This window comes from Microcaecilia unicolor, chromosome 8, assembly GCF_901765095.1.
Source record: "Microcaecilia unicolor chromosome 8, aMicUni1.1, whole genome shotgun sequence".
Lineage (NCBI taxonomy): Eukaryota > Metazoa > Chordata > Amphibia > Gymnophiona > Siphonopidae > Microcaecilia > Microcaecilia unicolor.
This window is the reverse complement of record NC_044038.1, coordinates 208881877-208894745: the sequence shown is the minus strand read 5'-3', so window position 1 is coordinate 208894745 and position 12869 is coordinate 208881877. Positions and strand designations below refer to the sequence as shown.

The window sequence follows — 12869 nt, the reverse complement described above, 5'->3', positions numbered from 1 at the left end:
TAGTCGCAGGAACGGGCACTACATGTATTCTGCAAACCGCATCTAACTTTAGGCAAGGTTTATAGAATAGCGCTAAATTATTTTTTTTGCCCCATATACAGAATCTGGTCCTACGCGCATAAATCGTACAATACTGCGTAAAATCAATGACTCCAACCTAACCCCTCACTGCACGTGCTGTTAGGTGTGATCTAATTTTAGAAAAGCTCTTTTCTCCACATTTAAAAAAAACAAAACATTTTGTGCATGAAAATGATTTACAAAATGACCTGCTTATTGTAAATCTCTTCAGAGTAAGCACATAAAATGATTAAATTTCAGCTAAAACCTCCAGAAACACATGTACAAGTTACTGCAAAATGCAGCTTGATATTTGAGTGAAATGATGCCTGTTCCTTGATCCTAATCTCAGAGGGACAGATGAGTTAGACACAAGACATTTGTCGCAGGACAGATGCAGCTTCCATCCAGACACAAGAAAACTGATATAGTATGCAGACGAGATACTGTTCAACTATGATGTAATACAGTGGGGTCTCAACCCAATCCTAGACTCACTCAAAAGATATGCAATGTACATGTACACTCTGCCCATTTACACAGGGGGTGTCAAATGCAATCAGACATGACTCAAGGATGAGACAGTGATTTAAAAGGTAATGATTGCAGACAACAGGCAGAACAGGGTTTTGCGGAGGGTTAAAATGAAAATACAGAAGCCTCTGCAGAAGCTGAAAAGCAAGAAACACAGAGAAGGCGACAAGCCCACACCAGATGACACCATGCGCGTTTCAAAAAGGTCCTTTTATTCTCAACAGCGGCTGTGTTTTGGCCACTTGGCCTGCATCAGGAGTCTCAATTGGATTGCAAAGGGAATAATAATTGTAATTTGCTTGCTGCTGAGGCGAGCGCCTAGGCCACTTTGTGGATGTGGAAATTTGTCTACGTTGCTATTCCATTGTTTTTAGGAGGGTTAATATAGCTGGCATTTTTTTCTCCATCTTTTCCTGTACTTCTCAAAGCTGGAAAAGTTTTTGCAGACAAACCTGATCCCATTTGACCACATACAAATCATGTGGTCCTGAAAATCAAGATCTAACCGGGTGGCACATATACCAATAAATGAATCATGCCTTCTACTAGGCTTAGCCTTTGGGCTTTTACAGGCACAATTACTTAATAATAACATAAAAGAACAAAGAAATGCCTCAGTATATTTGTACAAAGTTATGCAAAGCTGATTCATAGGTTTTCAGAACCGTTACTAACATGATCTTTTCTTTCCCCCTTGTCACAGTACCTGGCGAGGGAACAGCACGGCAAGTGATCCGCAAGATCCAAAACAGCAGTATGAAAGGAGCAGATCACACAAAAACGGGTCCTTTGAGAAATACTTTTTCATGTGGAAAAGGGCAGAAGATAATTAACCAATGTGGAACTAATTTAAAAAAAAAAAAGTCAGCTATACAGGGAAAAATTCTGCATAAGGCAGTACTAATGAAAAAAATAACCACCTGAAAAATGAGTATTACCCACAAATCATCCAGGAAGACCCCTGGGCCCTAGCTATAAAGATCAGCACACCACAAAGAAAATTACTAAGTGCTATAATAAGTCAAGGCAAATGAACAAAACTACGACAGATGGTTAGACGTTCCATGTAACATTGGTAATAAAGAGACTTTTTGCTCATTACATCATTAGTATCACAGGATTTCCCCCCCCCCCCCCCCCCCCTCAGAATACATATATAGAAGCCATTTTTTCATGGCTTACAGACAACCACCTCAGTCTTGTCCTACATGCTGTCACTGGTGCAAGTTCAAGCTTATTGAACATGGACTAAATGTGTTTTTGCAACACAGCCAAAAAAAGTTAGGTTGAGCAAGTCAGCAGATACCACCATATCCTTCTACTACTACAAACCATAGGGACCCAAGGACTAAAGTGGAACAGCTAGATCTCCTGCTCTGCAACACCAGAAAACCATTAGGTCTGCCCAAACCAAAGTTAATGAAGCCAAACTCAGAATTCTACTAATTTACTTAAGGTGATGTTGATGGATGCGTGGCAGACAAACTGTTACATCACACCAGTCAGAAGCAGAGCTAGAGGACTGACTGTAGAAACGAGTTCTTTTGGCTGCGTTTTGGGATGTTAGAAAGCATCCAGACATCTGAGGAACCCCAACCACGGCATGAATATCTTCACATGGGAGTTACGACGCCTAAGACCTGCTACTACTACACTACCCGGTAGGGCAACAGGTCTGAATCAAACAAAGGTGGTCACGCACTGTTGCAGTAAAGTAAAATTTAAAAAGACACAAAGGAGATCCTAAATGCAGCCAACCTGTACGTTTGCAACATACAGTGACAGCGCCACAACACTACATAAAAAGTATACTGATCTGACAGGATCTTTTGTCAGAACCTCCAAATACAGGGGGTCATTTACTAAGGCATGCTAGCGATTTTAGCGCACGCTAAACGCTAGAGACACCAATATATTCCTATGGGCGTCTCTAGCGTGTAGCATGCACCTATTTTTAGTGCATGCATGCTATTCCCCCATAGTGTAGGAATAGTATGCAGAAACACAGATGCTATTTACATTGGGCACGAAAGGGGAATGTCAATGACAACACCTTCTATAGAAAGGAGGAGACATTTTTAATCAATCTACTAACAAAGAAAAGTACAGAAGTAAAAAAGTGATACTAAATGGAGGTTAAGGAGCCCCAGAACAGTGGCAAAGGAGGCGGCCTTCAACTCAAACCCTCAAATTCCCTGATTAGTAAATGCTACGTGGGACCTTGCAGCGCTGATATCCATTCTCATACAGTTCAACCAAGTGACTTACTCAAGGTCACCTACGTCACTAAAAAGACTCAGGCTGACTAATGTCCTCCTGTGTATCTGCGAACTGGAATTCTTTTAAGATGGGGGAAGGAGTTCTATACTTGAGAATTTCTTAACACAGTTTTGTGGGCAGAATAAAACTAGTTTTTGCATCTCTGCAGGGAACTAGCATGTTCACACTACAGTTTTGTCTGACATCTTTTTATCACATGCTGCAGAATCCTCTCTCAAGATTCTGCAAAGGATGTGCAAGGAATCAGTTTATCTTTGTAGCGGTGGCAACTTTTACCTCTGCTTAGCAGGTCTTGTGCTAGACTAGCACGAGGGGGAAAACACATCAGCAATATACAGTATGAAATGAACACCAAGCAATTTTACTAACAGCAGTATGGAAAGGACTATTCAGCTCAGTATATTAAATGGAGTCATGATGATCCTAAGTCTCTGGTACTTTTCAAGGTTCTATTTTTCCTCAATGAGGTGCCCATACATGTACCACTAAAAAAAACACAGCCTCGGAGGGGTTATTTAAACACCTAAAGAGGAAATCAACTGGTACACGCGAGTAAGAATTTCTATTTTACTTATTTATTACCTCAGGGAGTGTGCCTATTCCAAAAATATGAAGGGTTGCTATATTTCCAAATATTCTGGTCATAAATTGGGAATGAAGGCCTCAGATATTTAGATCCACTGTTATTGTTGATTTTATCTTCAATAATTAACATACTACAGTTACTACAAGCCACATTCAAGGCTATCCACCAGACTCTCACAAAGAAAAATTTGTGTGTCTGAGGCTGGGGAGGAGTCAGAGGGAGAAGGAGAACCTTAAAATGTCAAATTTTAAAAAGGGGGAAATTAAAATACAAGACAACAGGCATTCCAAGGCATGTTCTGATGACGTGGTTAAAGCAAGAGGCTGAGAACCAGAGAATCCAGGGTTCAAATCCTACCTCTCCTACTGAAGCTTCTTGTGACCTTGAGCAAGTCACTTCACCCTCCACTACCTCAGCTACAAAAAAACAAACAAACAAAAAAAAACACCTAGCTTTTACATCATTTTGGACATAGAATATTACTATTCCTGAACTGTAAATCTCTTCAGCTTACATTTGAAAAGGTAAATTAAAAAATCTAATCATGACAAACTGCTCAGGATAAAGTCCGTCAACAGAGGGATATCAACTATAGACGCAGTATGTTAAAATTCATGTTTGCTTATTTGATTTAAGAGTCCAGGAGTAGACTAGTGGACTGAGAACCAAGGACATCTGGTTCAAATCCCACCGTGGCTCCTTGTGATCTTGGACAAAATACTTAACCCTACATTGCTTCAGGTGAAAACAGATTGTGAGCCTTCTGGGGACAGGGAAATACATACTGTACCTGAATGTAACTCACCTTGAGATACAACTCAAAGGTCCAAGCTAGATCTAAAATCCCCTTGCCTTCCCCTTTTACCAAATACGCCAAAGGGACGACTACTAGATATCGCGTTTAAATACTGCACTAATCTTGGTTCTAACTGAAGCAAGAAGGATTCTCAATAATGAAGCACGAACATCTGTGGCATCATTCTGGTGCCCTGACTTGAACAGGGCCATCTTGACAACTAATTTTCATTTCCAAACTATATGTTCTTCGACTCCCACCCCCCCACCACCCCCAAAAAAGAAAAATGAACAGGGAAAAAAATGATGACATCCATAGTGGACATGTTATAGTAATTCAGAATGGGTTTTTATAACACAAAATGTAAATGTTCAGTAAAGCTCCAGAACTTGAGAGAATCTAGCTCCAAATTATATAAAAAAAAAAAGAAAAGAAAGTCCAAAATAAGGATACATACTTCAAACGTTTCACTTTCATAAGATATACAGCGCCACATACAAAGTCCCAATTTAGTTGGGGCACAAAAAAAGAATGGATTCTTTTATAAGAAACTTGTGAAACTAGATAAATTATTCTAGAGTCTATGCAGTACTTCTACCCAAATGGAGGGGCCTTTAACTTTAGGAAGTTATTCTGAAACAAGGAAAACAACAATAAAAAGGATTTGTTCCAAGTTAATTGCCTTGTATAAAATTTATACGTACGGGAGCATGAGAACTTACTTGGACATGTTTTCAAGCTGTGTCATCCAAACCTTTTCCATGGTTATGCAGCACAGAGAAAGTTTAGAACCAGCAAGCCTCAAATGGACTCTTCATTTGACCAATACTGCACATAACTTGATTTATTTATATGGATGTTGCTCAAGGTGAGTTACATTCAGGTACCCCAGATGAGATTTCCATGTCCCTGGAGGGCTCACAAAGAGCAGCATTGGGATTTGAACCAGTACCCGGTAGCAAAGTTACAGAGACCATATTGTTAAAAGGACACTGCTATGCTGATCAGATCTATTAATGGTAGTGAAGTCCTTACAGGAAATGATACCAACGGTAAATACTGCACAAAGTCATCACCACCATAAAAAGAAGGGGCCATTAACGATTTGACCATGAACATAAGGAAAAGACTTATTTCTGTACTGAACTAGAAAGCTGGGTACTAAATGCTGAGCGAAGTACCCCTTTAGTGAGCTGAAATCAGTTGTTTATAGGCTTAGGGGCTCTTTAATATTAAAGTGAGTTCAGCAGTTAATGTGCAAATTAGTATGCACTTATCACACAAGTACGGTAACTTACCATGGTGGCATGATTTGCATGTCAACTGCATAATGAGGGGGCAGGAACTGGGCGGCTGATGGGCATGGGCTGCACACCGCAGTTAGCATGCAGTAAGTACCGTACGCTGTCACTTGCACGGTTAGTACGGGTGAACTTACCATCTCCTCAAGAAGAGATGTTAAGTGCATCTGCATTAACTCTGGATAGTCTAAGTACAGTAAAGAACAGTGTGGTAACTGCAGATGGCATACAGGGCACGAGTTACCGCATGTTAACGTTTGCTGTAAACATTAATCACAGTTTGATAAAAGGGCCCCTTAGTAACACGAAAACTCATCCCTGACCCTCCTTCCTCTACCCAGATGGCTGATTGGGGTCTGCATTAAAGTGGTCTGCATGGCTCAATGTCATCCTTCTGTGTAATGGGAAATACAGTAGTTCAGTAGACTCCCTTTGACTTAGCAATGCATCTTTTCAGCCTTAAAATCTTCTTCAGATACTTTCTGCAATGCCAAGTCTAAGGGTGCGAGTATACAAAATAGTTCCTAAAATTTCTGGGGGAAAAAAGTCTTGGAAATAAAATAGCTGATCCAGAAAAATCATGTTAATTGTATAAGGAAAAAAATTGTCATTGTAACATATATTCATGTCCCATGTACCGTATACAGTTGTCTAGAAAGGTTAAACAATTTCAGAGTAAACCTCATTAGCAGCTTTCTAGCATAATGTGAAATGATACTTGAAAAGCCAGGCTCACAGAAAATCTTTGCAGAGATCCTGTTTGCTTCTTTAAACATCACACTGCAGAAGCACTGTTTAATTCAGTTTTTATGATTAATGTACTTCTAAAATAATTCACCGTAATAAACCAGGGATGAAATTTAGTATTATTGATGTAGCTGTAGGGTCTGGTTTTTTTTTTTTTTTTAAATGAATAAAATAAATGCATCTATTCAAATAATGAAAACTGCATCTTAAATCATCTCACCAATAAAGTGGATGCTGACAACTCTATTTTAGAGCTATTAGTTTTCTATGCATTTTAAATCCCAAGTCAGACAATAGCATTTCAAATTCTACTTTAAAATAAGGAATTAGATACATTTCCCCAAAGACTACACATCTATACCCTAACCAGTGTCTATTTTTTAAAAAAAAACAGAAGCCGGCGTCAAACTTTTCAGAGCTGATAGAATGAGACCAGTGCTTTGCAAACTTGGGACTTTCAACCAGGTCTGCTTTTAAAGGATAAAAATTATTCAAATTCACATTCCTAGATGGAATGTATGCAAACAAAGCACATGAACAGCCATTGTGAATTCTCTAAAAACCATACTAAGAGGGTCCCAAGGACACAGCATGGGAAAACAATGAGAGACTATTGTACTGCTAAACACCATGGGATGCACTGCAGCATGAGCCAGACGTATACAGCAAGGGGAATACTTGTCAAATGGTGAACAGTTTTACTCCTTGCCCTTTGCTTAACATTCAATTACATATTTTTTTCTATCCTGTATAAGAGAAAACATAGTATTTTTTTTTACCTACAAATACATCCTATTAAAAAGAACAAAGAAACAGTATAAAGATATTCCATTTCCAACTGTGTAAAGAGAAAAACCCCATAGAACTACATCTCTGAAGGGTGGCATTGAATGTAAAATGAATAATGATCTATTGAGTGCTGTAGTGTTAATGAAGCCAGGCAAATCTACATTAGCTTCCTCTGAGCATAACTGAGGTTAAATAGTGCTTAAATATGCATTTTGTACAGCTCACCTTATAGTTCAAGTTGAGCGAGTATTTTTAAAATGTTCACTTTTTTTTTCTAGTCCTCTTGAAAATACATTGGACAGAAAAATGAAAAGCGTAGACTTTTTTTTTTCAAGCTTAAGATAAGTAAAATATTGGTGACAAACGCTTTAGGAATTCAAAATGAATTCCTTATTTTACCAGTCAAGTACCAGAATCAGGCAAACCTTAAAAAAAATTATATTACTATCTAGCTTCAGGACTGTTTTTAAAAAGTTAAAAAGCACAGCCTAAGTGTTCATCCTCAATACAGCTTTGGGAATGATTTTATGCTTAATTAATACAAAGTTAAGGGGGTGATGGGATTATATTAGCTACCAAGGGCAAAACTATAGGGAGAAACACTATCATACAATAACCACAGCTAGTCTACTCAGCTCTGAACGAGAGCCACCAAATTGAAGACTTAAAAAAAATATATATATATAAGTAGACAAAAATGGGAAAGTTAAACCATGAATAGCTATTTAGAACGAAAATTCAAGTGGAAGCCATCACTTAATATCTTAAGCTACTTGCAGACGTCTAAGTTATGCCCATCACACTGGAATCTGATTTGGAGGATTTTTAATTTTGGATCTCTGAGTGGGATTACGATAACAGGACTCATTTGTCAACTCATTTACCATGTAACCTAAAATATGCTATTGTGTCATACTAGACTGAAGATTTTATCTGTGAAATCAGCAGCTGGATTGTCAAAGCCCTCAGATGTGTGTGAAAGGTTTCATGATTCAGAGCACTCTCAAGCAATGGTACTGGCTTCAGATTCTACACGGTGGAGGGACCTCGTCCAGTCCCCAAAAGACAGACATTTTTTTTTGCAAGGAAAATTGCAAACAACTCCTGCCAATCTATAATAAGATTGATCCAAATACTCCAAGAATGTAGGATTATTGCCCCATAATCCTACAAAATAGTCTTTTGTGGTAAATTTGCAATACGTGGAACTAGTACCAATAAGGCATCTCTCACAAGTTTTTCCTTGTTTAATTCTTGCTTTGCAGTTTCCCATAGAACTTTTTAAAGCAGTTGTTTTGTCATACACGTCCTGAACCTAGTAACACCCTCGATTAAAAAGCCAAAAGTACTAATTATGCTAGCTTTGATACTTTAGACAGGCAGGAAGGAAGTCTTCTTTTGACTGAAAAGGCCAAGGTTGCTTTTTTTTTTTTTTATTACAGTGCTGTTTATGTGCAGCATGTAATCTGAAGGTTTATACATGTTATTTTAACAATGTGCTGATGTATTTATTCAAGCCCATTTTTGTGTCTGTCCCTCCTGTACTAATCAGCCATAACGATATTTTGACTGAAACCATGACTGCTAAAGACGCAAACCAGTCTGCCTTGTCAAGAGACTAAAGTTGTCACTTCTGGATACACGGAAGATTTTGACTTGCAAAATTACGTCTACTAAGGTTTAAGAATTTTGCGTTACCAAAGTCAAAGCCATGGTATTCAATTCAAATGGTTTTATTTTCTTAAGTAGAACCGTGAATATTTTTTCATGAATAGGAAAGGGAAACATATTCAATTGAGAAATCGAAAGGTGAGAGTTTTAAACTATTAATTCGTTTGAGTATATTAGAGAATCTAGTCTCCTTGTCAAACGTACTGGATAGTTACAGTTCCAAATGTGATCAGCTGTCTTGTGGAGATAAAAACGATTTAATTGCTACAGTTCTGTCTCTTGGCTGAAGAGTTGTCTGTACCCAGTTCTGGGATCCGCGCCACTCCATACCGATATGTTAGCTGACGTTCAACTTCTGGGGCTCATTTTCAAAGCACTTAGACTTACAAAGTTCCATAGGTTGCTATGTAACTTTATACGTTTAAGTACTTTAATATACCAGTTACACTGTACTTTACAAAGTACAAGTCAAGAAAGATGAAGTCTGTTAAGTCTGCCATCCTCTCGGAAGTTAAAAAAAAAATCATGTTGTCCATATCGAACAATGCAATAGGTTTTTTTGTTTGTTTAATCTGGGGAATGCTTTATCTCCAGGGGCTGAAGGAAATGGTGCAATGTTTAGCATGGAGATGATAACCTCTGGGAATCTGCTCCAGTTCCTGGGACTGGAGGACTCAGAAGCCGCGTCCTATGTAAATGTGCTTTAAATAGCTCAGTGTTTCTGTGTCTGGCCCTGGTACACACAGACAGAGCTGCCAAAAAGCCAGGGAGGAACTGGCCGAGCTGCAACCGAGGACAAACAACCCCAGTGCCCTCCAACAAAAGCCCCCTGGGCACGGCCCTGCCGCAAGAACTAGTGCAAGTTCACTACCAGCAACCTAGAAAAGAAATTCGACCTCCTTCCTTCCTACTTCAGGGGAAAAAAATTTACATACAGCCAGACGCTTTGCACGTAGTTTGGGAGAGGTTAAACTAGAGAAAGAAGCGGGGTGTTTTCCCCCTACACTGTTCATATGACAACAACCCGGTAGCCCACAATCAGGCACTGAAATATAAAGTAGGTTTTAAAAGTGTAAAATCGAATGCTTTTTTCAGCTCTAAAAATCTTCTACCTGGCACTGCAGTTCCCCTTTTCGGTGCTGAAAAGCGATTGCTTTATATATACTCAAGAGTGGCACGAACAAGTTCAGAAAGTTTTTTTCCAAGCTGCTGGCCAAGTTCCACTTAGCAGAGGGCAGAGAGAGAAGCTTCTCCGCCAAAGAGTCCTTTGATCAATGAAAACTACATAAAACAATCTTAAATGGAAAACAATAATGAAAAGAAGCAGTTACTCACTGATCTCCATGCTCTGGAACATAGACCGCTTGCAGTTGCATGTACAGGAGACATTGGGCTGAATGGCTGCGCTTGTGCTGTTCAAACCCATCAAGTCGTACATTAAAAAAAAAAAAAGAAAGAAAAGAAAAAAAAGTAAAGACTGTCCCTCTCTCTAGAGGCACCTATGCATGGACTGCAAACGAAAAGCTGCTCTCAGAGGGCGCAGCCGGGCTCTCCCGCCTGCAGGCTGCCGGAGAGCCCCTGCATAGCCCGTGCGCCAAGGAGAGCGAAGGCGAAGTGAAATGTGGAGAGAGAAAGGGCGGAGGGAGGGAGAAGGGAAGTCCCTGGGAGAGGCTCTGCCCCCCTCCTCCTGCAACGCCGGGGCCCAGAGGATGAGGTGGCTGCTTCTGCTGCACCGAGGTACCATCGAGTCTCCCCCTGCAGGTCTATAACTGCCCTCCGCCCCCTGCACCTCCCCTTTTCCAAAAAGCAACCGGCTGCTGGCAAGGCTGCAGAAACCCCTCCAAGGGAGGAGGGAGAGTACGAACTTGACTTGATAGACACTTGAACCAGAAACGGCCAAAATCCACACACAGGACGTTTGCCTGGAGGAGGCTGGGATTGAAAGGACAAAGGAATGGCCAGAACCCGGTTAAAACTCTCTGTTCTACCAAGATGAGTGGGGGAGGAGAGCTGAGAGAGCGAAAAGGAAGCTCTCCGGTCCAGTTTCCCTACCGGCTGCACGGAACGGGGAAGAACTCGCAAAGCCTTCGCCTACTTGATTGCATGAAATCTGGCACCTGGGGGCGAACTAAATGTAGAAGAGGGGGGGGGGTAGGGGATTACTGTGGGGGAGCTGAATGCAGGAGAGGGAGCAGTGAAGGATACAACTCTGCAATCTGCGCAACGCTAAAAGGAAGGGGCAGCAACCACGGGGGTTCGCCGCCTTAAATCCCCAGCAAAAAAGGAAAAGTCAAGTGCAAAACGCACTCAGACCCCGTGCCTCACAGCTGATCGCTCTCTCCCCTTTCCCTGAGCCGGCAAGACAAGGAGGAGTGACCCAGCTTCCACCCTTAATGCCTGGGGAAGAGGGACCAGCTGTGCACCAAGAGGTGGGGAAGGAGCCGCAGCTAGTAAGGAAGTGAACCCGCCCCTCCCACGACTCAGTCGCCTGCGCTGGAACTAGCACAGCAGGACCAGACACAGGCTGCTGCCTCGAGCTGAGAGCTAGCAAGCACAGTCAGCTTCCCACGAGGCAGAAGCCCCGCCGTACAGCTTCCTCATTGGCTGCCGCCTCTTCTCAGCTCCTCCTTCTTTTCCCTGCTCTTTCCTCTTTGTCCCGAGGGAAAGGAAATCAGACAAACCTGTGCTGAGAAGCCGACAGGTCACCCCGGCCCTCCCTCCCTCTCCTGTCTGAAAGCGCAGCCCACCCTATATTAGGAAAAAAAAAAACCGACACACACTATCATAAGCGTTTTCTGATTGGCTGCGGTGTCTCCGTTCATTGGCTGAGCTCAGTGTCTTAAATATGGGTTTTTTTTGCCATTGGTTGGTGGTGAGGGCATACTATGTTGGGTGCTACGCTACAGTGGGGAAGGGAACGATGTGCAAGTCAGAGTGGGAGCGCAGATCGTTGCATGGTGAGAGTGGTGCAGGGTTGTTTTACACATCTAAAACAGTTTCATCTATTAAAAAAAAGAACAAGTTTGCTTGTTTACTTGGGGGATGCAATGGTTAAGGCAGGGGACAGGGTTCTCAACTCAGTCAGGCTTTCAGGATACTCATAATGATTATGCGTGTACATTTACATGTATCTCATGCATATTCATTGAGGGTATCCCGAAAAAACTCACTGGCTGATTCACCAGTGGCATACCACAAGCGGGCACATAAGAATAGCCATACTGGGTCAGACCAGTGGTCCATCTAGCCCAGTATCCTATTTCCAACAGTGGTCATCCAGGTCAAAAATACCTGGTAGAAACCCAACTAGTAGCAACATTCCATGCTACCAATCTCAAGGGCAAGCATGGCTTCCCCATGCCTATCTCAAAAACAGACTATGGACTTTTCCTCTACAAACTTGTCCAAACTCTTTTAAAACCCAGATACGCTAACCACTGTTACCACATCCTCCTGCAACGAGTTCCAGAATTTAACTATTCTTTGAGAGAAAAAAAATATTTCTTCCTATTTGTTTTAAAAGTATTTCCGTGTAATTTCATTGAGTGTCCCCTGGTTTTTGTACTTTTTGAAAGAGTGAAAATTCGATTCACTTTTACCCATTCTACACCACAAGATTTTATGGACCTCAGTCGTATCCCCCCTCAGCTGTCTTTTTTTCCAAACTGAAGAGCCCTAACCTCTTTAGCCTTTCCTCATATGGTAGGAGTTCCACCCCCTTTATCATTCTGGTCACTCTTCTTTGAACCTTTTCTAATTCCGCTATATCTTTTTTGAGATACGGTGACCAGAATTGAACACAGTACTCAAGGTGAGGTCACACTTTGAGCTCAGGCCTACCCAGAAGAGGCACAGCAGTTATTTGTTTCCACCTCTGTGCCAACACTGTGAATAATTAGAATGTATGAGCAGGCACTTCCTGCTAGCTGATGTCATGCAGCGTGGGAAAGACCAGAGGCAGGAAACAGTGATCTGTGATTTTTGAAGTTGCCCATAGTACCTGTGCAGGATTACCGAGAGACTGAGCCGGGCCCAGGGCAGGACTGTCACCATCAGGCCCGGGGCAGGACCACCGCCACCAGGGCAGGGCTGCCACCCTGCCAGG

The 12869-nt window shown here is 41.5% G+C and overlaps 1 protein-coding gene across 2 annotated transcripts in view; it reads right to left on the bottom strand.

Moving 5' to 3' along the window:
* PMEPA1 (prostate transmembrane protein, androgen induced 1) overlaps positions 1-10897 on the bottom strand; it is an 83355-nt gene extending 72458 nt beyond the window's left edge. For both annotated transcript variants that reach the window (XM_030213276.1, XM_030213277.1), the window contains exon 1: positions 10100-10897. In XM_030213276.1, coding sequence (XP_030069136.1) covers positions 10100-10202 — 103 coding nt within the window. In that variant the 5' untranslated portion in view covers positions 10203-10897. The remainder of the gene's footprint in view (positions 1-10099) is intronic.
* Positions 10898-12869: the final 1972 nt, after the last annotated feature.